The sequence below is a fragment of the Eleutherodactylus coqui genome, chromosome 5 (assembly GCF_035609145.1).
Source record: "Eleutherodactylus coqui strain aEleCoq1 chromosome 5, aEleCoq1.hap1, whole genome shotgun sequence".
NCBI lineage: Eukaryota > Metazoa > Chordata > Amphibia > Anura > Eleutherodactylidae > Eleutherodactylus > Eleutherodactylus coqui.
In genome coordinates this window covers 22,448,994-22,474,836 of record NC_089841.1, presented here as the reverse complement: position 1 = coordinate 22,474,836, position 25,843 = coordinate 22,448,994, and the positions used below count along the sequence as shown (strand labels likewise).

At 51.5% G+C, this 25,843-nt stretch overlaps 1 protein-coding gene across 2 annotated transcripts in view; it reads left to right on the top strand.

The window, feature by feature from the left end:
* Positions 1 to 25,843, top strand: part of LOC136627325 (oocyte zinc finger protein XlCOF7.1-like) — a 722,169-nt gene that overhangs the window by 500,764 nt on the left and 195,562 nt on the right. The window contains exon 1 of one of the 2 annotated variants that reach the window (XM_066602339.1): positions 24,823 to 24,942. The exons of the other annotated variant lie outside the window; for it this stretch is intronic. Within the exon in view, the coding sequence (XP_066458436.1) occupies positions 24,858 to 24,942 (85 nt within the window). The 5' untranslated portion in view covers positions 24,823 to 24,857. Of the gene's footprint in view, positions 1 to 24,822; positions 24,943 to 25,843 lie in introns of those variants that run through there. 2 annotated transcript variants of the gene reach the window in all.

Sequence of the window (25,843 nt, the reverse complement as noted above, 5' to 3'; positions counted from 1 at the left end):
CCACCTTCATAAAAGCAAAGAGGAAATTTAAGGAAAGAAATATCCCATACTCAATGGCATATCCAGCTGGCCTGCGCATTGTAGCCCAAGGAAAAGTGATCCCCCACCGAGGCCCTGGAGTGGCTGGACATGCACCCGGAGCCACCGAAGGCAATTGACTTTACCACATTTACGGCAGAACTTTGAACCCAGCCATAACTCATGCGTCTGATACCCCTCTGACTTATAGACGGTGAAACGCAAGGCCACGGCACCTTTAAATCGCCTTTGGGACCTGGCGGACATATATAACCCTCTATAGGCCACCGGGATACTCCCCCTCCCCCCCCCCAAATAGTATAACATCTGCTACTTCTAGATAGATTGTAGCTAAATTGTTTTTTACTTTTCTATCTGTTAGTTTTTGACATTTACGCTGAAATTTAAGCAAGATGTCAAAGGTTAAAAGTTTAAGTTGTTGTAATCTGTTCTATATCAACATTTCTAGCAAGTCTGCGCTGACACAACCCCTTTCCCCACACCCGCCAACACTCTCCCCTCTTCCCCACCCCATGGGTATAGACGCAATATTTAAATTACCTGTCCGCATAGTCAGTTATGTCTCTACAATGTCTTAGTTGGAACGTCCGGGGTCTAGGTACCGCACTCAAACGGAGGGCAGTTTTTTCATATATCAGGTAAATCAACCCACATATTATAAGTTTGCAAGAGACCCATCTCACTAAAGAAAAGGCCGATACCCTAGCAAAGCCATGGGTGCAATGGATAGCTCACTCTTTCCACACCTCCTCCTCCAGAGGCGTCTCTGTCTCATTCCCAGGTCGCTGCGTTGGAACCCCATTAATGTCCGTAGGGACCCTGAAGGAAGGTTCATATTTATATATGGCGAAATAGACTCCAAACCCTATGTCATCCTATCTATCTATAATCCGCCCCATAGCAACCTCCATCTTTTACAAACCGCTATAACATATGCACACTAGAGATGAGCGAACGTACTCGTTTCGAGTAATTACTCGATCGAGCTCCGCGATTTTCGAGTACTTCCGTACTCGGGCGAAAAGATTCGGGGGGCGCCGTGGGTGAGTGGGGGGTAGCAGCGGGGAACAGGGGGGAGCCCTCTCTCTCTCCCCCCCACTCCCCGCTGCAACCCCCCACTCACCCACGGCGCCCCCCGAATCTTTTCGCCCGAGTACGGAAGTACTCAAAAATCACAGTACTCGGGCGAAAAAGGGGTGTGACCGAATACCCTTGCTCATCTCTAATGCACACCAATACCCCTCGGCAGGGGTGATCTGCTTAGGCGATTTCAATAAGGTAATGGATCCTAATGTAGACAGATTTCACACACCCCCTGGTACGGCCTCCACCCCAAGCTCCTCCCTAAGACAGTTAATTGAAAGTGTCGGCTGGATCGACCTCTGGCGGTTCCGACACCCCGATACGCGGGAATTTACTTGCCACTTCCCGGGATATAATGCGCTGGCGAGGATCAACTACATATTTAGCTCCGCAGAACTAGCATTATTCCTTTCTAATATTACGCACTGTCCGCGAGGCATATCTGATCACAGCCCTATACTATTAACCTTGAAATTCCCCCAACAAAACATAGTGCCTACCTGGAAACTTCACCCATTCTGGCTGAAGCTGATGATCAAACACCTTTTCATATATCCCTATTCTTAGATGCCCACAATGATAATACCCATCCCGCCCTGAAATGGGACACTCTCAAAGCTTACGTTAGGGGGTGCCTCAGGTCAGCCATTTCGTACATTAAAAAGTCGACATCCCAGACCGACAAAGAATTAGAAAACCAGACAATGGAAGCCGAAAAAACATACATAACTAACCCCACAGACGCCAATAAAATAGCCTGGCTCAGCCTATTTCGCCTCCATAAACACCAAATACACGCTAAAACCAAGCGTAAATTATTATTTACCAAGCAACATTATTTTGAAGTGGGAAACCAGTCCAGTCACCTACTTGCTAACCTCATTAGACGGGAAAACAACACTAACACGGTCCTTAAGATCAAGAATCAGCGTGGGGTGGAGCTGACTGATGCCCCATCTATCACAAACTGCTTTAAAGAATTCTACACCAACCTATATAGCTCTTTCTCCCAGAACACTGTGACAGACATCCTAAGCTACTTAGAGGACCCAAATTTTCCAACCCTCTCCGCAGAACAGGTTGAGCTCCTGGAAGATCCAATCACCCTGGAAAAGATCAAACAGACAATTCAGGACATGGCCCTTAACAAGTCACCCGGCCCTGATGGCCTCCCGATAGAGACGTACCGCACATACAGTGAACAACTAACCCAATTACTACCTGAAACACTAAACCAGGCCCAAATAGACAAAACACTCCCGCCTTCATTCTACAAAGCCTCTATAGTGGTGATACTGAAACCCGGGAAGGACCCTATAGACTGCAGCTCCTTTCGTCCAATATCACTGGTAAACGCAGACTACAAGATCTTAACTAAAATCCTGGCTACCAGGTTAAATCAGGTAATTCTGTCCATTGTTCATCCGGACCAGACGGGTTTCATGCCCGGGAAATCCACGACAATAAACCTCCGCAGAGTCCAAACAGCCATCCAACTAGGCAAGCAATACAACATGCCCTGGGCTTTGGTCTCGCTTGACATGGCAAAAGCTTTTGACTCGCTGGAGTGGGTCTTTCTGGAGGCCTGTCTGGTTCGATTTGGATTTGGACCTAAATTCCAACAATGGGTTAAAACCATTTATAAATCCCCGAGCGCAAATGTAATTGTAAATGGCATTGCCATCAACTGGCAAGAGGCACCCGACAGGGATGTCCTCTATCCCCGGCCCTATTTGCCATAGCCATCGAGGCTTTAGCGATCCGTTTGAGAAGTACCCCCGACGTGAACGGTATTAAATGGGCAGACCTCGAAAGTAAAGTAGGATTGTATTCGGACGATACAATACTCTTTCTATCAGACCCAATACACTCCTTCTCCCAAGCTATGGTTCACATAGATAGATATAATCCCGAGAAGTAGGAGAATCTATGTTAATTGGTCCAAATCAACAATCCTCTATACCGACCTTAATCCAAAAAACGACCCCTGTGTCACTAGGTACGGACTAAAACCGGTCTCAACATTTAAATACTTGGGGGTGTTTATGTCATACGATCACAACAACGCCATAGCAGAAAACATAATCCCACTGTTGGACAACATCAAACATAAATTGAAGAGATGGGCTAAGGTACCGCTCTCCGTGGCTGGACGCATAAATCTCATCAAAATGGCTATTCAACCCAAATGTCTATACATACTGCAACATATGCCAGTACGCGTCCCCAAGCGCTTCTTCCAATCCTTAAATTCCCTTATCATCACATTTCTATGGAGCTCCTCCCGCTCCAAGCTAAGCCTGGCTACACTACAAAGGCCCAAAGAACAAGCGGGAATGGCCCTCCCGGACCTTCGACTCTACTACTTGGCAGGACAGTTGAGAAATATATGAACATGGGTCTTGGACAGAGAAATGCCCATAGCAGATAAACAGCTTGCAAAACAAGTAAAAGGTAACAATCTTCTAAATTTCCTAGAATTTCCAGAGTGTACTAACCCCGCCGATACAATCCCGCTTCATAAATTAGCTCTTGGCGTGTGGAGGGAGGTGAAGACACTGCAGTAGAGATGAGCGAACGCGTTCGTCCGAGCTTGATATTCGTGCGAATATTAGGGTGTTCGGGATGTTCGTTATTCGTAACGAACACCATGCGGTGTTCTGGTTACTTTCACTTCCTTCCCTGAGACGTTAGCGCGCTTTTCTGGCCAATTGAAAGACAGGGAAGGCATTACAACTTCCCCCTGCAACGTTTAAGCCCTATACCACCCCCCTGCTGTGAGTGGCTGGCGAGATCAGGTGTTCGCCTAATATAAAAGTCGGCCCCTCCCGCGGCTCGCCTCAGATGCGGTGTGAGTTAGATGAGGGACAGTGCTGTTTATACCGGAGCTGCTGTAGGGAAAGAATTGGTAGTTAGTGTAGGCTTCAAGACCCCCCAAAGGTCCTTATTAGGGCCACTGATAGCTGTGTGTTGGCTGCTGTTAGCAGTGGGATTTTTTTTTTTCTCAAAATCGCCTCTGCAGACCGTTGCACCTGGCATTAGGGACAGAAGTGCTGCATAGGCAGGGAGAGTGTTAGGAGTGAGTGTAGCCTTCAAGAACCTCAACGGTCCTTTCTAGGGCCATATTTATCCGTGTGCAGTACTGTCCAGGCTGCTGTTAGCTGTGCTGCATTTTTTTTGGGCTTCTCAAAATCGCCTCTGCAGAGCATTCCACCCTCCATTGATACTGCAGGGAAAGAATTGTATAGGCAGGGCGACAACACAGTTATTATTCATAGAATATACGCAGTGCTGCCTTTTGGTGGGAAAAAACTGAAAACAAATCTATTTGTCCAGCCTCTGTCCGTCCTAAGGGCGGTGGACACGTGTGAGCTGCGTGAAAAACATTGCTAAATCATACGCACCCAGCTACGCTTTACTGCTGGCTTCGCCATTTGCTTTCCTTAATTGGGAAAAAAAATACCTGCTCTGCCAGAGTTATAATAACTCTGCTACCCTCACGTTCTGTGACACATAAGCAGGGACACAGCACAGTTATTAAACTTCTCATGTTCATAGAATATACGCAGTGCTGCCTTTTGGTGGGAAAAAACTGAAAACAAATCTATTTGTCCAGCCTCTGTCCGTCCTTACGGGCGGTGGACACGTGTGAGCTGCGTGAAGAACAGTGCTAAATCATACGCACCCAGCTACGCTTTACTGCTGGCTTCGCCATTTGCTTTCCTTAATTGGGAAAAAAAATACCTGCTCTGCCAGAGTTATAATAACTCTGCTACCCTCACGTTCTGTGACACATAAGCAGGGACACAGCACAGTTATTAAACTTCTCATGTTCATTGAATATACGCAGTGCTGCCTTTTGGTGGGAAAAAACTGAAAACAAATCTATTTGTCCAGCCTCTGTCCGTCCTTACGGGCGGTGGAGACGTGTGAGCTGCGTGAAGAACAGTGCTAAATCATACGCACCCAGCTACGCTTTACTGCTGGCTTCGCCATTTGCTTTCCTTAATTGGGAAAAAAAATACCTGCTCTGCCAGAGTTATAATAACTCTGCTACCCTCACGTTCTGTGACACATAAGCAGGGACACAGCACAGTTATTAAACTTAGATAATTCATTCACTAGAGGCAGTGGGGCCTTTCGTTTTCCAAAAAGGGCAAAAATTATATTTGGCCTGCAGTCTTGCGCCAATTTATTTCCTGCCTGTGAAATCAAATCACTGGTAATACAGCATGCTGAGGGGTAGGGGTAGGCCTAGAGGACGTGGAGGGCCAAGTCAGGGTGTGGGCACAGGCCAAGCTCCTGATCCAGGTGTGTCGCAGCCGACTGCTGCGCGATTAGGAGAGAGGCACATTTCTGGCGTCCCCACATTCATCGCCCAATTAATGGGTCCACGCGGGAGACGGTTATTAGAAAATGAGCAGTGTGAGCAGGTCCTGTCCTGGATGGCAGAAAGTGCTTCGAGCAACCTATCGTCTACCCGCAGTTCTGCGCCGTCCACTGCTGCCAATCCGAATCCTCTGTCTGCTGCTCCTCCTTCCTCCCAGCCTCCTCACTCCACTACAATAACACCTGCTCAGGAGCGGGAGCACTCCCAGGAACTGTTCTCGGGCCCCTGCTTAGATTGGGCAGCAGCGGTTCCTCTCCCACCAGAGGAGTTTATCGTCACTGATGCCCAACCATTCGAAAGTTCCCGGGGTCCGGGGGAAGAGGCTGGGGACTTCCGCCAACTGTCTCAACAACTTTCTGTGGGTGAGGAGGACGATGACGATCAGACACAGTTGTCTTGCAGTGAGGTAGTAGTAAGGGCAGTAAGTCCCAGGGAGCAGCGCACAGAGGATTCGAAGGAAGAGCAGCAGGACGATGAGGTGACTGACCCCACCTGGTGTGCAACGCTTACTCAGGAGGACAGGTCTTCAGAGGGGGAGTCAAGGGCATCAGCAGGGCAGGTTGCAAGAGGCAGTGCAGTGGCCAGGGGTAGAGGCAGGGCCAGACCGAATAATCCACCAAGTGTTTCCCAAAGCGCCCCCTCGTGCCATGCCACCCTGCGGAGGCCGAGGTGCTCTAAGGTCTGGCAGTTTTTCACAGAGACGCCTGACGACCGACGAACAGTGGTGTGCAACCTTTGTCGCGCAAAGCTCAGCCGGGGAGCCAACACCAACAGCCTCACCACCACCACCATGCGCAGACATATGATGGCCAAGCACCCCGCAAGGTGGGACAAAGGCCGTTCACCGCCTCCGGTTTGCACCCCTGCCTCTCCCCCTGTGCCCCAACCTGCCACTGAGATGCAACCCCCCTCTCAGGACACAGGCACTACCGCCTCATGGCCTGCACCCACACCCTCATCTCCGCTGTCCTCGGCCCCATCCAGCAGTGTAGTTCAGCGCACCGTTCAGCCGTCGCTTGCGCAAGTGTTCGAGCGCAAGCGCAAGTACGCCGCCACGCACCCGCACGCTCAAACGTTAACCGTCCGCATAGCAAAATTCATCAGCCTTGAGATGCTGCCGTATAGGGTTGTGGAAACGGAGTCCTTCAAAAGTATCATGGAGGCGGCGGCCCCGCGCTACTCAGTTCCCAGTCGCCACTACTTTTCCCGATGTCCCGTCCCAGCCCTGCACGACCACGTCTCCCGCAACATTGTGCGCGCCCTCACCAACGCGGTTACTGCCACGGTCCACTTAACTACGGACACGTGGACAAGCACAGGCGGGCAGGGCCACTACATCTCCCTGACGGCACATTGGGTGAATTTAGTGGAGGCTGGGACAGAGTCAGAGCCTGGGACCGCTCACGTCCTACCCACCCCCAGAATTGCGGGCCCCAGCTCGGTGCTGGTATCTGCGGAGGTGTATGCTTCCTCCACTAAAGCACCCTCCTCCTCCTCCTCCTCCTCTGTCTCACAATCAAGATGTGTTAGCAGCAGCATGTCGCCAGCAGTCGGTGTCGCGCGGTGTGGCAGCACAGCGGTGGGCAAGCGTCAGCAGGCCGTGCTGAAACTACTCAGCTTAGGCGATAAGAGGCACACGGCCCACGAACTGCTGCAGGGTCTGACACAGCAGACCGACCGCTGGCTTGCGCCGCTGAGCCTCCAACCGGGCATGGTCGTGTGTGACAACGGCCGTAACCTGGTGGCGGCTCTGCAGCTCGGCAGCCTCACGCACGTGCCATGCCTGGCCCACGTCTTTAATTTGGTGGTTCAGCGCTTTCTGAAAAGCTACCCACGCTTGTCAGACCTGCTCGTAAAGGCGCGCCGGCTCTGTGCACATTTCCGCAAGTCCCACACGGACGCTGCCACCCTGCGCACCCTGCAACATCACTTTAAGCTGCCAGTGCACCGACTGCTGTGCGACGTGCCCACACGGTGGAACTCTACGCTCCACATGTTGGCCAGGCTCTATGAACAACGTAGAGCTATAGTCGAATACCAACTCCAACATGGGCGGCGCAGTGGGAGTCAGCCTCCTCAATTCCTTTCAGAAGAGTGGGCCTGGTTGGCAGACATCTGCCATGTCCTTGGTAATTTTGAGGAGTCTACCCAGGTGGTGAGCGGCGATGCTACAATCATTAGCGTCACCATTCCTCTGCTATGCATCTTGAGAAATTCCCTGCAAACCATAAAGGCAGCTGCTTTGCGCTCGGAAACGGGGGCGGGGGAAGACAGTATGCCGCTGGATAGTCAGGGCACCCTCCTGTCTATTTCTCAGCGCGTACAGGAGGAGGAGGAGGAGCATGAGGAGGATGAGGAGGAGGGGGAAGAGACAGCTTGGCCCGCTGCTGACGGTACACCGGCTGATTGCCTGTCATCCTTTCAGCGTGTATGGCCTGAGGAGGAGGAGGAGGAGGAGGATCCTGATAGTGATCTTCCTAGTGAAGACAGCCATGTGTTGCGTACAGGTACCCTGGCACACATGGCTGACTTCATGTTAGGATGCCTTTCTCGTGACCCTCGCGTTGCACGCATTCTGGCCACGACGGATTACTGGGTGTACACACTGCTCGATCCACGGTATAAGGAGAACCTGCCCACTCTGATTCCCGAAGAGGAAAGGGGTTCGAGAGTGTTGCTATACCACAGGACCCTTGCGGACAAGCTGATGGTAAAATTCCCAGCCGACAGCGCTAGTGGCAGAAGGCGCAGTACCGAGGGCAAGGTAGCAGGGGATGTGCGTAGATCGAGCAGCATGTACATCCCAGGCAGTGCAACAGTCTTTAAGGGCCTGGCCAGCTTTATGGCTCCCCACCAAGACTGTGTCACCGCTCCCCAGTCACGGCTGAGTCGGCGGGAGCACTGTAAAAGGATGGTGAGGGAGTACGTAGCGGATCGCACGACCATCCTTGGTGACGCCTCTGCCCCCTACAACTACTGGGTGTCGAAGCTGGACACGTGGCCTGAACTAGCCCTGTATGCCCTTGAGGTGCTTGCTTGTCCTGCGGCTAGCGTCTTGTCGGAAAGGGTGTTTAGTGCGGCTGGGGGAATCATCACAGATAAGCGTAGCCGCTTGTCAACCGACAGTGCCGACAGGCTAACACTCATCAAGATGAACAAAGCCTGGATTTCCCCAGACTTCTGTTCTCCACCAGCGGACAGCAGCGATACGTAAGCAATACGTAGGCTGCACCCACGGATGGAAGCTACGTTCTCTCTCACCATCCAAAACGGGGACATTTCTGCTTCATCAATCTGTGTCTAATATTCCTCCTCCTCCTCCTCCTGCTCCTCCTCCTGAAACCTCACGTAATCACGCTGAACGGGCAATTTTTCTTAGGGCCACAAGGCTCACTCAAATAATTTTTCAGAACAATTTTTATAAGTTTCAATGCGCTTAAAAGCATTGGAACTTTAACTTGAACCAATTTTTCGTTACACTGGGCTGCCTCCAGGCCTAGTTACCACTTAAGCCACATTAACCAAAGCGATTAATGGGTTTCACCTGCCCTCTTGGCTGGCCATGGCCAATTTTTGGGATGTACATTAGTACTGTTGATACAGCAATTTTTGTGGGCCCTCGCCTACAGTGTAATCAAATTAATTTTTAGCCCACCTGCATTACAGCTGACGTTACCTCAGCTGTGTTGGGCAATGCAATGGGATATTTTTATGTACCGCCGGTGGGTTCCAGGGAGCCACCCATGCTGTAGGTGCACACTGAGTTTTTAATACATCACTACACTTCTAAAGAACCCGTCTGACTGGGCCATGCAGTGTGGGCCGAAGCCCACCTGTATTACGCACGACATTACTACCTCAGCTGTGTTGGGCAATGCAATGGGATATTTCTATGTACCGCCGGTGGCTTCCTGGCACCCACCTAGGCAGTGGGTCCACAGGGAGTTTAACCTACATGTGTCCACTTGTAAAGAACCCCAGTCTGACTGGGGCATGCAGTGTGGGCCGAAGCCCACCTGTATTACGCACGACATTACTACCTCAGCTGTGTTGGGCAATGCAATGGGATATTTCTATGTACCGCCGGTGGCTTCCTGGCACCCACCCAGGCAGTGGGTCCACAGGGAGTTTAACCTACATGTGTCCACTTGTAAAGAACCCCAGTCTGACTGGGGCATGCAGTGTGGGCCGAAACCCACCTGCATTAACCCTTTCCAGTCCACTGTGTGACCTGTGAAGACATTAGGGTTTAAGGCTGTACAGCTCCGTTGTTGGTAGACGTCCGTCGGGGTTCTCTTACTGTATATTGCCAGCCTCTCTGCTGTCGGAGCCTATCCTACGTGTCAGCTCATGCAGTACTGGCTTTAGCCAGCATATAACGCCGTTGTATAACGGCAGAAAAAGAGTAAGCCCCCTAGGAAAACCATATACAAATTGGATTGGAAAGGGTTAAGCACAACATTACTACCTCAGCTGTGTTGGGCAATGCAATGGGATATTTCTGTGTACCGCCGGTGGGTTCCAGGGAGCCACCCATGCTGTGGGTCGACAGGGACTTCACAATAGGGAGTTGTACCTGCCTGTGTCTATGAATTAAAAAGCCCGGTCTGACTGGGGCATGCAGACACCTTGACAGAATGAATAGTGTGTGGCACATAGGTTCCCCATTGCTATGCCCACGTGTGCAGCTCCTGATGGCGGTGGCACAGGATTCTATTTCTCATTGCTTCTGTACAGCATTGTGGGCTATCGCTCCGCCACTTTTAAAGAGGGTCGCTGCCTAGCCGTGCCAACCTCTGCAGTGTGTGCCTGCGGTCCCTCGTCATGGCAGACGCAATTCTAAATAGACATGAGCGTGGTGTGGCATGAGGGCAGCTGAAGGCTGCCCAGGGACACTTTGGTGTGCGCTGTGGGGGGGGAGGGGGGGCGGTTGGGCAGCATGTAACCCAGGAGAAGTGGCAGTGGAGTGTCATGCAGGCAGTGATTGTGCTTTGTTGGAGGTAGTGTGGTGCTTAGCTAAGGTATGCCATGCTAATGAGGGCTTTTCAGAAGTAAAAGTTGTTGGGAGGGGGGGGGGCCCACTCTTGCCGCTATTGTGGCTTAATAGTGGGACCTGTGAACTTGAGATGCAGCCCAACATGTAGCCCCTCGCCTGCCCTATCCGTCACTGTGTCATTCCCATCACTTTCTTGAATTGCCCAGATTTTCACACATGAAAACCTTAGCGAGCATCGGCGAAATACAAAAATGCTCTGGTCGCCCATTGACTTCAATGGGGTTCGTTGTTCGAAACGAACCCTCGAGCATCACGGGAAGTTCGTTCCGAATAACGAACACCCGAACATTTTGGTGTTCGCTCATCTCTACACTGCAGCAATACCAAAACACGATACCCGAGCTCCCTCTTTGGGACAATCCTGGTCTCACCGCCCTACACTCAATCCCAGACCCACAATACTGGATGGCTCAGGGAGTACACACACTGAGTGACATATACATAGATGAAACACTTCCCACATTCACACAACTACGCGACAGGTTGCAGTCCCCGCATCTCCAGCTATTTAGGTTTTTCCAGTTAAGACACGCACTGAACTCCCAATTCCCACCCACCTCAACCCGCATATCCAAGTTCCCCACAATTGGCATCCTCAAGTCTCAAGGACCTAAAGGGCTAATCTCTGCCCTATACACGCACCTTCTCTCGGCTAAAATAGACCCTAACCCACCTCCAGCATATGACAAATGGAAGCATGCCATTCCATCTCTCACACCCGAAGAGTGGCAAGACATCTCTGAATCCCACTTGTCAGTCTCCCCGGCCGTCAACAACAAACTAATCCAGTTATACATAACTCACCAAGCCTACCTTACCCCCAGCCGTTTACACAAAATGGGCAGCACATCCCCAAATTCCTGTCATAGATGTCGCCAACCAGAGGCAAATTTTTGGCACCTAATATGGGAATGCCCCCCAGTTAACGAGTACTGGTCAAATATTACTGACCTCATAAACTCATTACTACCGTCCCCATTATCTATCGACTTAGACCCTAAGATGGCGCTGTTTGGCCTGCTGGAGGAGGAGGTGTGGCCACACCATACCCGTGCCTTTCTTGAGAAAGTATTATTCCTAGCCCGTAAGGTGATAGCCACGAAATGGATGGCTACAGAAGCCCCCTCAATCCCGCACTGGATCCAACTGGTAAATACCGTAACCTCCTATGAGAAAATTATTTACCAGCACCGAGGCTGCCCAGCCAAGTTCCGCAAAATAGGGGGGATTTGGTTGGACGCCCACTCCGCTTTATCAATGGAGTGAGCCTCGAGGCCCATTTTGCATATCTCTCCCCCCCCTCCCATCCCCCGGCCAACCATAATCCTCCCTTTCCTCTCCCCTTCCTTTTTACTTACTTATATGTTTACTTAACAGCGCCTCCCAAGGGTTTTTGCATATCTTGTGGCCTGAGTATATTAAGGAGTAAACTCAAATCCGTAGCCTCCTAGCCCGAGGACAGGACCACCAGATGGGGAGCATATCTCCCGAAACTAAAGATCCACGGAAACAGTTGGGAGAGCGTCCGGGTATTTCATGGGCTACTCGATCTGGGGTTATACTTTAAAGGGGTTGTCCCGCGCCGAAACGGGTTTTTTTTTTTTTTTCAACCCCCCCCCCCGTTCGGCGCGAGACAACCCCGATGCAGGGAAGTAAAGGAAGCTTACCGGAGCGCTTACCTTAATCCCCGCGCTCCGGTGACTTCAATACTTACCGCTGAAGATGGCCGCCGGGATCCTCTGTCTTCGTGGACCGCAGCTCTTCTGTGCGGTCCACTGCCGATTCCAGCCTCCTGATTGGCTGGAATCGGCACGTGACGGGGCGGAGCTACACGGAGCCGCTCTCTGGCACGAGCGGCTCCATAGAAGACTGCTGAAGACCTGGACTGCGCAAGCGCGGCTAATTTGGCCATCGGAGGCCAAAAATTAGTCGGCACCATGGAGACGAGGACGCTAGCAACGGAGCAGGTAAGTAAAAAACTTTTTATAACTTCTGTATGGCTCATAATTAATGCACAATGTATATTACAAAGTGCATTATTATGGCCATACAGAAGTGTATAGACCCACTTGCTGCCTCGGGACAACCCCTTTAAGCAATACTTTACATGAAGTTTCTAGCATTAATATATTTCTGGCGCTACTGTTAGTAGACTCCCATATCTGAATCCAATCTTCCTCAGAGACTTTCGCCAAGGTCCTTTACCCAACGCACTATGTATGGTAGAGCATACAGCATGTACATTACACACATACAGCTCTGCTACATCCACAGTACACATACAGTACAGGAGGGTGTACATTACACACATACAGCTCTGCTACATCCACAATACACATACAGTACAGGAGCGTGTACATTACACACATACAGCTCTGCTACATCCACAATACACATACAGTACAGGAGCGTGTACATTACACACATACAGCTCTGCTACATCCACAATACACATACAGTATAGGAGCGTGTACATTACACACATACAGCTCTGCTACATCCACAATACACATACAGTACAGGAGCGTGTACATTACACACATACAGCTCTGCTACATCCACAATACACATACAGTACAGGAGCGTGTACATTACACACATACAGCTCTGCTACTTCCACAATACACATACAGTACAGGAGCGTGCACATTACACACATACAGCTCTGCTACATCCACAATACACATACAGTACAGGAGCGTGTACATTACACACATACAGCTCTGCTACATCCACAATACACATACAGTACAGGAGCGTGTACATTACACACATACAGCTCTGCTACATCCACAATACACATACAGTACAGGAGCGTGTACAATACACACATACAGCTCTGCTACATCCACAATACACATACAGTACAGGAGCGTGTACATTACACACATACAGCTCTACTACATCCTCAATACACATACAGTACAGGAGCGTGTACATTACACACATACAGCTCTGCTACATCCACAGTACACATACAGTACAGGAGCGCGTACATTACACACATACAGCTCTGCTACATCCACAATACACATACAGTACAGGAGCGTGTACATTACACACATACAGCTCTACTACATCCACAATACACATACAGTACAGGAGCGTGTACATTACACACATACAGCTCTGCTACATCCACAATACACATACAGTACAGGAGCGTGTACATTACACACATACAGCTCTGCTACATCCACAATAGACATACAGTACAGGAGCGTGTACATTACACACATACAGCTCTGCTACATCCACAATACACATACAGTACAGGAACGTGTACATTACACACATACAGCTCTGCTACATCCACAGTACACATACAGTACAGGAGCGCGTACATTACACACATACAGCTCTGCTACATCCACAATACACATACAGTACAGGAGCGTGTACATTACACACATACAGCTCTACTACATCCACAATACACATACAGTACAGGAGCGTGTACATTACACACATACAGCTCTGCTACATCCACAATACACATACAGTACAGGAGCGTGTACATTACACACATACAGCTCTGCTACATCCACAATACACATACAGTACAGGAGCGTGTACATTACACACATACAGCTCTGCTACATCCACAATACACATACAGCTCTGCTACATCCACAATACACATACAGTACAGGAGCGTGTACATTACACACATACAGCTCTGCTACATCCACAATACACATACAGCTCTGCTACATCCACAATACACATACAGTACAGGAGCGTGTACATTACACACATACAGCTCTGCTACATCCACAATACACATACAGTACAGGAGCGTGTACATTACACACATACAGCTCTGCTACATCCACAATACCCATACAGTACAGGAGCGGGTACATTACACACATACAGCTCTGCTACATCCACAATACACATACAGTACAGGAGCACGTACATTACACACACACAGCTCTGTACATCCACAGTACACATACAGTACAGGGGCGTGTACATTACACACATACAGCTCTGCTACATCCACAATACATACAGTACAGGAGCGTGTACATTACACACATACAGCTCTACTACATCCACAACACACATACAGTACAGGAGCGTGTACACTACACACATACAGCTCTGCTACATCCACAATACACAGTACAGGAGCGTGTACATTACACACATACAGCTCTGCTACACCCACAATACACAGTACAGGAGCGTGTACATTACACACATACAGCTCTGCTACATCCACAATACACATACAGTACAGGAGCGTGTACATTACACACATACAGCTCTGCTACATCCACAATACACATACAGTACAGGAGCGTGTACATTACACACATACAGCTCTGCTACATCAACAATACACATACAGTACAGGAGCGTGTACATTACACACATACAGCTCTGCTACATCCACAATACACGTACAGTACAGGAGCGTGTACATTACACACATACAGCTCTGCTACATCCACAATACACATACAGTACAGGAGCGTGTACATTACACACATACAGCTCTACTACATCCACAACACACATACAGTACAGGAGCGTGTACATTACACACATACAGCTCTGCTACATCCACAATACACATACAGTACAGGAGCGTGTACATTACACACATACAGCTCTGCTACATCCACAATACATATACGGTACAGGAGCGTGTACATTACACACATACAGCTCTGCTACATCCACAATACACATACAGTACAGGAGCGTGTACATTACACACATACAGCTCTGCTACATCCACAATACACAGTACAGGAGCGTGTACATTACACACATACAGCTCTGCTACATCCACAATACACATACAGTACAGGAGCGTGTACATTACACACATACAGCTCTGCTACATCCACAGTACACATACAGTACAGGAGCGTGTACATTACACACATACAGCTCTGCTACATCCACAATACACATACAGTACAGGAGCGTGTACATTACACACATACAGCTCTGCTACATCCACAATACACATACAGTACAGGAGCGTGTACATTACACACATACAGCTCTGCTACATCCACAATACACATACAGTACAGGAGCGTGTACATTACACACATACAGCTCTGCTACATCCACAATACACGTACAGTACAGGAGCGTGTACATTACACACATACAGCTCTGCTACATCCACAATACACGTACAGTACAGGAGCGTGTACATTACACACATACAGCTCTGCTACATCCACAATACACATACAGTACAGGAGCGTGTACATTACACACATACAGCTCTGCTACATCCACAATACACATACAGTACAGGAGCATGTACATTACACACATACAGCTCTGCTACATCCACAATACACATACAGTACAGGAACGTGTACATTACACACATACAGCTCTGCTGCATCCACAATACACATACAGTACAGGAGCGTGTACATTACACACATACAGCTCTGCTACATCCACAATACACATACAGTACAGGAGCGTGTACATTACACACATACAGCTCTGCTACATCCATAATACATATACGGTACAGGAGCGTGTACATTACACACATACAGCTCTGCTACATCCACAATACACATACAGTACAGGAGCGTGTACATTACACACATACAGCTCTGCTACATCCACAATACACAGTACAGGAGCGTGTACATTACACACATACAGCTCTGCTACATCCACAATACACATACAGTACAGGAGCGTGTACATTACACACATACAGCTCTGCTACATCCACAATACACATACAGTACAGGAGCGTGTACATTACACACATACAGCTCTGCTACATCCACAGTACACATACAGTACAGGAGCGTGTACATTACACATACAGCTCTGCTACATCCACAATACACATACAGTACAGGAGCGTGTACATTACACACATACAGCTCTGCTACATCCACAATACATATACGGTACAGGAGCGTGTACATTACACACATACAGCTCTGCTACATCCACAATACACATACAGTACAGGAGCGTGTACATTACACACATACAGCTCTGCTACATCCACAATACACAGTACAGGAGCATGTACATTACACACATACAGCTCTGCTGCATCCACAATACACATACAGTACAGGAGCGTGTACATTACACACATACAGCTCTGCTACATCCACAATACACATACAGTACAGGAGCGTGTACATTACACACATACAGCTCTGCTACATCCACAATACACATACAGTACAGGAGCGTGTACATTACACACATACAGCTCTGCTACATCCACAATACACATACAGTACAGGAGCGTGTACATTACACGCATACAGCTCTGCTACATCCAGCAGCAGACTCCTGGGGACTCTGATCCCATCTGGTCATGTGACCAATGATTCCTCCCACATCGGTGATCACATAGCAGTGACATTATGACAGATCCCGGAAGCTCGTGGCTCTGCAGTCCTGAGTGAGTCGAGCGGTGGAGTTTATTAGACCTGCAAGTAGTAAGTATAATTTTTCAGGGGGTCCCGATCACCTCTCGGGCCACTATGTGTGTTATGATGATGTTGGGGTCCCTGTTACTACTGGGGATGATATATGAGACAGTGCAGAGTTTGACTGAAAATTCGCCATGTATGTGCAGCTAATTTCATACTATGCGGCGCTCCCCCTCACCCCCTCTGCAGGCTTCCTGCTGTCGGCGCTCTTCCCTCACCCCCTCTGCGGGCTTCCTGCTGTCGGCGCTCCCCCTCACCCCCTCTGCAGGCTTCCTGCTGTCGGCGCTCTTCCCTCACCCCCTCTGCGGGCTTCCTGCTGTCGGCGCTCCCCCTCACCCCCTCTGCGGGCTTGCTGCTCTCGGCGCTCCCCCTCAGCGGGCTTCCTGCTGTCGGCGCTCCCCCTCACCCCCTATGCGGGCTTCCTGCAGTCGGCGCTCCCCCTCACCCCCTCTGCGGGCTTCCTGCTGTCGGCGCTCCCCCTCACCCCCTCTGCGGGCTTCCTGCTATCAGCGCTCCCCCCTCACCCCCTCTGCGGGCTTCCTGCTGTCGGCGCTCCCCCTCACCCCCTCTGCGGGCTTCCTGCTGTCGGCGCTCCCCCTCACCCCCTCTGCAGGCTTCCTGCTGTCGGCGCTCCCCCTCACCCCCTTTGCGGGCTTCCTGCTGTCGGCACTCCCCCTCACCCCCTCTGCGGGCTTCCTGCTGTCGGCGCTCCCCCTCACCCCCTCTGCGGGCTTCCTGCTATCGGCACTCCCCCCTCACCCCCTCTGCGGGCTTCCTGCTGTCGGCGCTCCCCCTCACCCCCTCTGCGGGCTTCCTGCTGTCGGCGCTCCCCCTCACCCCCTCTGCGGGCTTCCTGCTGTCGGCGCTCCCCCTCACCCCCTTTGCGGGCTTCCTGCTGTCGGCGCTCCCCCTCACCCCCTCTGCGGGCTTCCTGCTGTCGGCGCTCCCCCTCACCCCCTTTGCGGGCTTCCTGCTGTCGGCGCTCCCCCTCACCCCCTCTGCGGGCTTCCTGCTGTCGGCGCTCCCCCTCACCCCCTCTGCGGGCTTCCTGCTATCGGCGCTCCCCCTCACCCCCTCTGCGGGCTTCCTGCTGTCGGCGCTCCCCCTCACCCCCTCTGCGGGCTTCCTGCTGTCGGCGCTCCCCCTCACCCCCTTTGCGGGCTTCCTGCTGTCGGCGCTCCCCCTCACCCCCTCTGCGGGCTTCCTGCTGTCGGCGCTCCCCCTCACCCCCTCTGCGGGCTTCCTGCTGTCGGCGCTCCCCCTCACCCCCTTTGCGGGCTTCCTGCTGTCGGCGCTCCCCCTCACCCCCTCTGCGGGCTTCCTGCTGTCGGCGCTCCCCCTCACCCCCTTTGCGGGCTTCCTGCTGTCGGCGCTCCCCCTCACCCCCTCTGCGGGCTTCCTGCTGTCGGCGCTCCCCCTCACCCCCTCTGCGGGCTTCCTGCTATCGGCGCTCCCCCTCACCCCCTCTGCGGGCTTCCTGCTGTCGGCGCTCCCCCTCACCCCCTCTGCGGGCTTCCTGCTGTCGGCGCTCCCCCTCACCCCCTTTGCGGGCTTCCTGCTGTCGGCGCTCCCCCTCACCCCCTCTGCGGGCTTCCTGCTGTCGGCGCTCCCCCTCACCTTCTCTGCGGGCTTCCTGCTGTCGGCGCTCCCCCCTCACCTCCTCTGCGGGCTTCCTGCTGTCGGCGCTCCCCCCTCACCTCCTCTGCGGGCTTCCTGCTGTCGGCGCTCCCCCCTCACCTCCTCTGCGGGCTTCCTGCTGTCGGCGCGCCCCCCTCACCTCCTCTGCGGGCTTCCTGCTGTCGGCGCGCCCCCCTCACCTCCTCTGCGGGCTTCCTGCTGTCGGCGCTCCCCCCTCACCTCCTCTGCGGGCTTCCTGCTGTCGGCGCTCCCCCCTCACCTCCTCTGCGGGCTTCCTGCTGTCGGCGCTCCCCCCTCACCTCCTCTGCGGGCTTCCTGCTGTCGGCGCTCCCCCCTCACCTCCTCTGCGGGCTTCCTGCTGTCGGCGCTCCCCCCTCACCTCCTCTGCGGGCTTCCTGCTGTCGGCGCTCCCCCCTCACCTCCTCTGCGGGCTTCCTGCTGTCGGCGCTCCCCCCTCACCTCCTCTGCGGGCTTCCTGCTGTCGGCGCTCCCCCCTCACCTCCTCTGCGGGCTTCCTGCTGTCGGCGCTCCCCCCTCACCTCCTCTGCGGGCTTCCTGCTGTCGGCGCTCCCCCCTCACCTCCTCTGCGGGCTTCCTGCTGTCGGCGCTCCCCCCTCACCTCCTCTGCGGGCTTCCTGCTGTCGGCGCTCCCCCCTCACCTCCTCTGCGGGCTTCCTGCTGTCGGCGCTCCCCCCTCACCTCCTCTGCGGGCTTCCTGCTGTCGGCGCTCCCCCCTCACCTCCTCTGCGGGCTTCCTGCTGTCGGCGCTCCCCCCTCACCTCCTCTGCGGGCTTTCTGTTGTCGGCGCTCCCCCTCACCTCCTCTGCGGGCTTCCTGTTGTCGGCGCTCCCCCCTCACCTCCTCTGCGGGCTTCCTGTTGTCAGCGCTCCCCCCTCACCTCCTCTGCGGGCTTCCTGTTGTCAGCGCTCCCCCCTCACCTCCTCTGCAGGCTTCCTGTTGTCAGCGCTCCCCCCTCACCTCCTCTGCAGGCATCCTGCTGTCAGCGCTCCCCCCTCACCTCCTCTGCAGGCTTCCTGCTGTCAGCGCTCCCCCTCACCTCCTCTGCAGGCTTCCTGTTGTCAGCGCTCCCCCCTCACCTCCTCTGCAGGCTTCCTGTTGTCAGCGCTCCCTCTCACCCCCTCTGCAGGCTTCCTGTTGTCAGCGCTCCCCCCCTCACCTCCTGTTGTCAACGCTCCCCCTCACCTCCTCTGCGGGCTTCCTGTTGTCAGCGCTCCCCCCTCACCTCCTGTGCAGGCTTCCTGCTGTCAGCGCTCCCCCCCTCACCTCCTGTGCAGGCTTCCTGCTGTCAGCGCTCCCCCCTCACCTCCTCTGCAGGCTTCCTGCTGTCAGCGCTCCCCCTCACCTCCTCTGCAGGCTTCCTGTTGTCAGCGCTCCCCCTCACCTCCTCTGCAGGCTTCCTGTTGTCAGCGCTCCCCCCTCACCTCCTCTGCTGTCAGCTCTCCCCCCTCATCTCCTGCTGTCCGCGCTCCTCCTCACCCCCTCTGCGGGCTTCCTGCTGTCAGTACTCCCCCCCTCACCTCCTGTGCAGGCTTCCTGCTGTCAGCGCTCCCCCCTACAATGTTGAAAATCCCTCATGGTGTGACTCTGCAGCAAATGTGGGGAGCCCCGCCCTCATCCTGAAGTCACTTCCTCCTATGTGCTCACTTCCAGGGTGTGTGACATCACTTCCGGCCCCTCCCACCCAGGACAGGACTAAGCTCAAAACTGTCCACAATATCCCATGTGTGGTCTGACCAGTGCCTTGTAAAGAGGAATAGCAATGTTCTCTTCATGCGCCCCTAGATCTCTTTTGACGCTGGTTGCTCCATTTAAAGGGGTTTTCTCATTAGGAAAAAAATCAGTACTTACCTATTCCTCCCCAGGCAGTCTTCTTACCTCATCCTCTTCTCACCGATCATCATTGAGGTGAGGATCTGGTAAGAAGACTGACTGGGGAGGAATAGGTGAGTAAAGAATCTTTTTTTTAATTATTTTTTTTATAATGACAGAATCCCTTGAAGTTTACAGGCCACAAACTTCATGTGTTTTATTTATTTTACAAGCTTCTTAGCGGTTCATGTTTTTCACACAATGCTGTTAGTCATGTAGTGGACAGGAGGAGAGAGGAGAAGGGACAATACCTATCGGTCCCACCTCTGTCCTCGATCATTCTGTGATATTGCAAGCTTAAAGTTGTTCGAATGCAGGCTGATTTATACACAACTTTCCCGGGCTTCTGCACGCATGTGAAGCAAAATCTCAAATCATCCACCTGATCCGTTCTAATGCACTCCAGAGTTCTACAATACTCCTACAAATAACGCTGCAACCACCAGCTTTGGCATCGGTAAACTGGAAGCCGAATTGTGGATTATGAACACAATCTTCACCGTTATGGTTTGTTGTAAAACGGACAAGGCTGACTTTTAAATTGCAGATTTAATCTAGAAAAGGCCTCGCAGTGCAATATATCTGATTTGTACAAAAATATAAAAAGGTTGTTCACGGGACAGAAGGAAATACAGTAGAATACACAAAACAGATTTTTAAAATAAACTGGTGTAAATAAAAGAAAGATATCGGATTTGGATATTGGTCCAATGTTCCAATACATGCAGAGTCACTGAAGTGAATGGGACAGCCTTATGCTAAGGCGTATCTGTAGGATCTGACAATTTGGGGCCTGTAGGGTCCCACATTATAAAAGGACCCTCAGAACACTCCTTACCCTGCCCCCTCTGATGTCACTGGAGAGTTGGGGTGGAGTCCTGTATTCCTGGTGGAAAATCATAACTCCCCGTTTTCAGTCATATCTCAGCGGGAAAGCCCCCCCAAACGTGAATTTGGGCGTGGCATATTCTTAGTCCTGATTTTACATATGGTTTGAGCCCACACACGGATGAGTTGACATCCATATTTCCCCAGATATGCAGTTCTGGGTGCTCTGAGCCTTGGACCTCAATGCCTGTAGATGAGTTTTGTTCGGCTGGTCAGCCAGATTCTCAAAATATAATTCATATCTGGCTAAGACCTTCATACGCCAAAATATCCTTTATAAAATGATTTCCTTCTGATGTAAAATTGGGCACCAGGATGTCTGCGTGAACCATCCAAGGTGCCAAGCCATGCCAGCAGGGGCCTATTTAGCATCTCCTTGTCAGTAGCCGGTGGGACAAAGGGCTTTCCGTCCTCCTGTAGATCGAAGGCTTGCCAGATACAAAGTAGAGGAATAAGAGATTAGAACACTGAATTCATCCAGCTTTCCCAGGGCCTGACAAATGACAACCATAACATGGAAGCTGAGATAGGCCCAAGGCCTGACACAACAATGTCTGACAGCCTGAAGTCCTACACCACACTGTGCTACTTATCCAGGAAACTGCCATCCAGAACTCATTATGGTCAACGGGATCTGTCCAGTACCTTATCCTCTGTATAAGAATAGTAAGTCCTAGTGGCTGAAAGACCAGATCCCTCTGACCACCAGGATGTAGACTCCTCTGTATAAGACTAGTATGTCCTAGTGGCTGAAGGACCAGATCCCTCTGACCACCAGAATGTAGACTCCTCTGTATAAGAATAGTAAGTCCTAGTGGCTGAAAGACCAGATCCCTCTGACCACCAGGATGTAGACTCCTCTGTATAAGACTAGTATGTCCTAGTGGCTGAAGGACCAGATCCCTCTGACCACCAGGATGTAGACTCCTCTATATAAGAATAGTTAGTCCTAGTGGCTGAAGGACTAGATCCCTCTGACCACCAGGGTGTAGACTCCTCTGTATAAGAATAGAACGTGCTAGCGGCTGAAGGACCAGATCCCTCTGACCAGCAGGATGTAGAATCCTCTGTATAAGAATAGTAAGTCCTAACGGCTGAAGGACCAGATCCCTCTGACCACCAGGATGTAGACTTCTCTGTATAAGAATAGTAAGTCCTAGCGGCTGAAGGAACAGATCCCTCTGACCACCAGGATGTAGAAGATACAATTCTTTGCAGGGCAGGGTGAGGCTGGAGGGCGCCCCCTGCAGGTTATTTTGGCCATTTGTATGTCCTTCAGGATGTCTTCCATCTGTCATCAGGAATGTATTAGCCGTTCCTCACTAGTGATATTTGTTATCTCTGTGACGGCAGCGTGTAACGGGTTTTGCTATAGAAGCGGTCGGCCTACTTTCTGCTACAGATTGGGCCCAGACGGGATAGGGCGGTGTAAACTTGACTGAGGTTTGTGCGGCTTATTGGATGCCGCGATCCGGACGCTGGTAAACGTTTAGGTCGTGGAGTCAGTACGTAATTAGTACAGAGAAGTAATTAGATGGGAATGGGCTCATCTTCTCACTCCTTTTCTGGAGGAGCCACAGGCATGGCTTGATAGGAATTCTGCCAGGACAGCCCCGTGGCATTACAGAGGGTCCCCGGCTGCCATGACACCTGCACGGCTCCCTGCGATCTCATCCCATTTAAATGGCGCTATCAGAATTGACAGCTTATCGGAGTTGGTATCAGCCGCAGTAAACCGCCGGCGCTTGCGCTGTATGGAGGGAGATCGCCGTGCGTTCATACATACCCCGACGCTGCAGGACGTACATGTACTACCTATAGCACTAAGGGGTTAAAGGATTCCAGCAAATGTTTTTATAAAATTTCCTATTAAAGGAGATGTCCCGAGGCAGCAAGTGGGTCTATACACTTCTGTATGGCCATAATAATGCACTTTGTAATATACATTGTGCATTAATTATGAGCCATACAGAAGTTATAAAAAGTTTTTTACTTACCTGCTCCGTTGCTAGCGTCCTCGTCTCCATGGTGCCGACTAATTTTTGGCCTCCGATGGCCAAATTAGCCGCGCTTGCGCAGTCCGGGTCTTCAGCAGTCTTCTATGGAGCCGCTCGTGCCAGAGAGCGGCTCCGTGTAGCTCCGCCCCGTCACGTGCCGATTCCAGCCAATCAGGAGGCTGGAATCGGCAGTGGACCGCACAGAAGAGCTGCGGTCCACGAAGACAGAGGATCCCGGCGGCCATCTTCAGCAGGTGAGTATGAAGACGCCGGACCGCCGGGATTCAGGTAAGCGCTGTGCGGGTGGTTTTTTTAACCCCTGCATCGGGGTTGTCTCGCGCCGAACGGGGGGGGGGTTGAAAAAAAAAAAAACCCGTTTCGGCGCGGGACATCTCCTTTAAATGAATTCCTAATAAAGTATTTCTAAGGTTCTCCCACATTAAATGCTGCTATTAAAAATCCTACTTGTCCCTCACAATACCGGCGCTCATCCAGCTTTATTAGCAGATATAATAGCAATTGTCGTTGGGGATGAGAAATGGCTGCAGGAAGGGGTTAACGGGAGGCTGTCCGGAGGATTCTGCTGCCCGATGTCACACATACATCCCAACACGCATGTACATTGCAGACATCTATATTGTGCGCTAAAACACTGCAGCGCTTCAGAGAAAACCCTGTAAAAAGCAGCTGAACTTGGAGATGTTGGTTTTTGTGGTTTTTACATCGGTTCATATTGTTTCCATTCAGGTCCCTACAGGACTGATTCATCAAAGATGGAGAAGGACAGAAACAAGATGGCGGAGAGTGTATTCAACCTCACCCTAGAGATACTCCTCCAGCTGACTGGGGAGGTGAGAGATTCTGATGATGTCACATTACATCATTGTTATCTATGGTAATGACTGGTGATGTCACTGGAGAGGGGAGAGACTCTGATGATGTCACATTACATCATTCTTATCTATGGTAATAACAGATGATGTCACTGGAGAGGGGAGAGATTCTGATGATGTCACATTACAGCATTATCTATGGTAATAACAGATGATGTCACTGGGGAGGTGATGGACTCTGGAAATGTCTGTAGTGATATTTATTAATGTCTCACCATATACAGGATTACACAGTAATGAGGAAGACCTCTAGTGATGGTTATCGGGCCCCTGTGTGTGATGGATGGGGAAGACCCCTGAGCCCAATCATGGGGCCCCCATCTCACCCCCTGATACATGAGGACATCAATGTACAGAAGATTCTAGAACTCACCAACAAGATGATTGAGCTGCTGACTAGAGAGGTGACGCTGCAGGGAATGCTGGGACATTATACAGTAACAGCACTGGAGGCTTCTGGGTAATGACTGTATATTGTGTTGTCAGGTTCCTATAAGGTGTCAGGATGTCGCTGTCTATTTCTCCATGGAGGAGTGGGAGTATTTAGAAGGGCACAAGGATCTGTACAAGGAGGCCATGATGGAGACCCGCCAGCCGCTCCCATCACCAGGTAATGGATGTATTTAGCAGGATCATAGCTGTGGAGGGGTGATGTGGGGCATGTGCCCCTGGTGCTTGTAGGGAGGAAGTGGGGTGTGAGCCAGGCAGGACACTGTGCTAGTTGGATTAGTAGAGCCATTCACTACACAGTTGTTGATTAAAGTCAGTATAATCAGAAGGCCTACATATCACCAGTACACATTTAGGCCCCCGGCACACGGGCGGATATTCCGCAGCAGGATTTCCCGCAGAATTTACGCCTGTGGAAGCTGCCATAAGATTGTGTTAGAAAACGCAATCCTATGCAGACGGCCGCCATTTGTCCGCGTAAAATCATGTGTGGAAAACAAATCGCGGTATGCTCTATTTCTGTGCTGGTCTCTGCGAGCCCTGCACAGAAATGTCACTCCCTGGCTGGCGGCTCCGCTCCAGCATGTGCCTGCTGGCCGGCAGCCGGCACATCAAAGAGCCGGAGCCGCGCTGGTCCCTTCAGGGGCTCGGGTCGGGTCCCTCAGCGACAATTCTCGCAGCAGGATCCGACCCAGTTGTCTGCAGGCTACCTTATTAATTGCTGATATGTAAGCATCCTGGTCCTACAGTGACACTAGTCAGCGACTATATGGCAGATGACTGATATATCAAACAGAATGTGTCTACAGAAGATCTCTGCTCCACCAGCCCTACTGCTACAGTAGCCGGCGGCGGTGCAGGGCTGGAGAGGTGCCTTGGCCCATGCTGCCCCGTCCCCCCAACTATTCCCACCAGCTCCTCCGCTTTGCATTTAATCCCTGCAGGACCGGAGGAGGAGGGATCTGGCATCACCGGTAGGAGCTGCTAGGTTGTATCTACAGAGTGGATATCCAGCTTGGTGGGACTTGTAAAATATCATTGTCTGCCTTTATTGTTCTCTT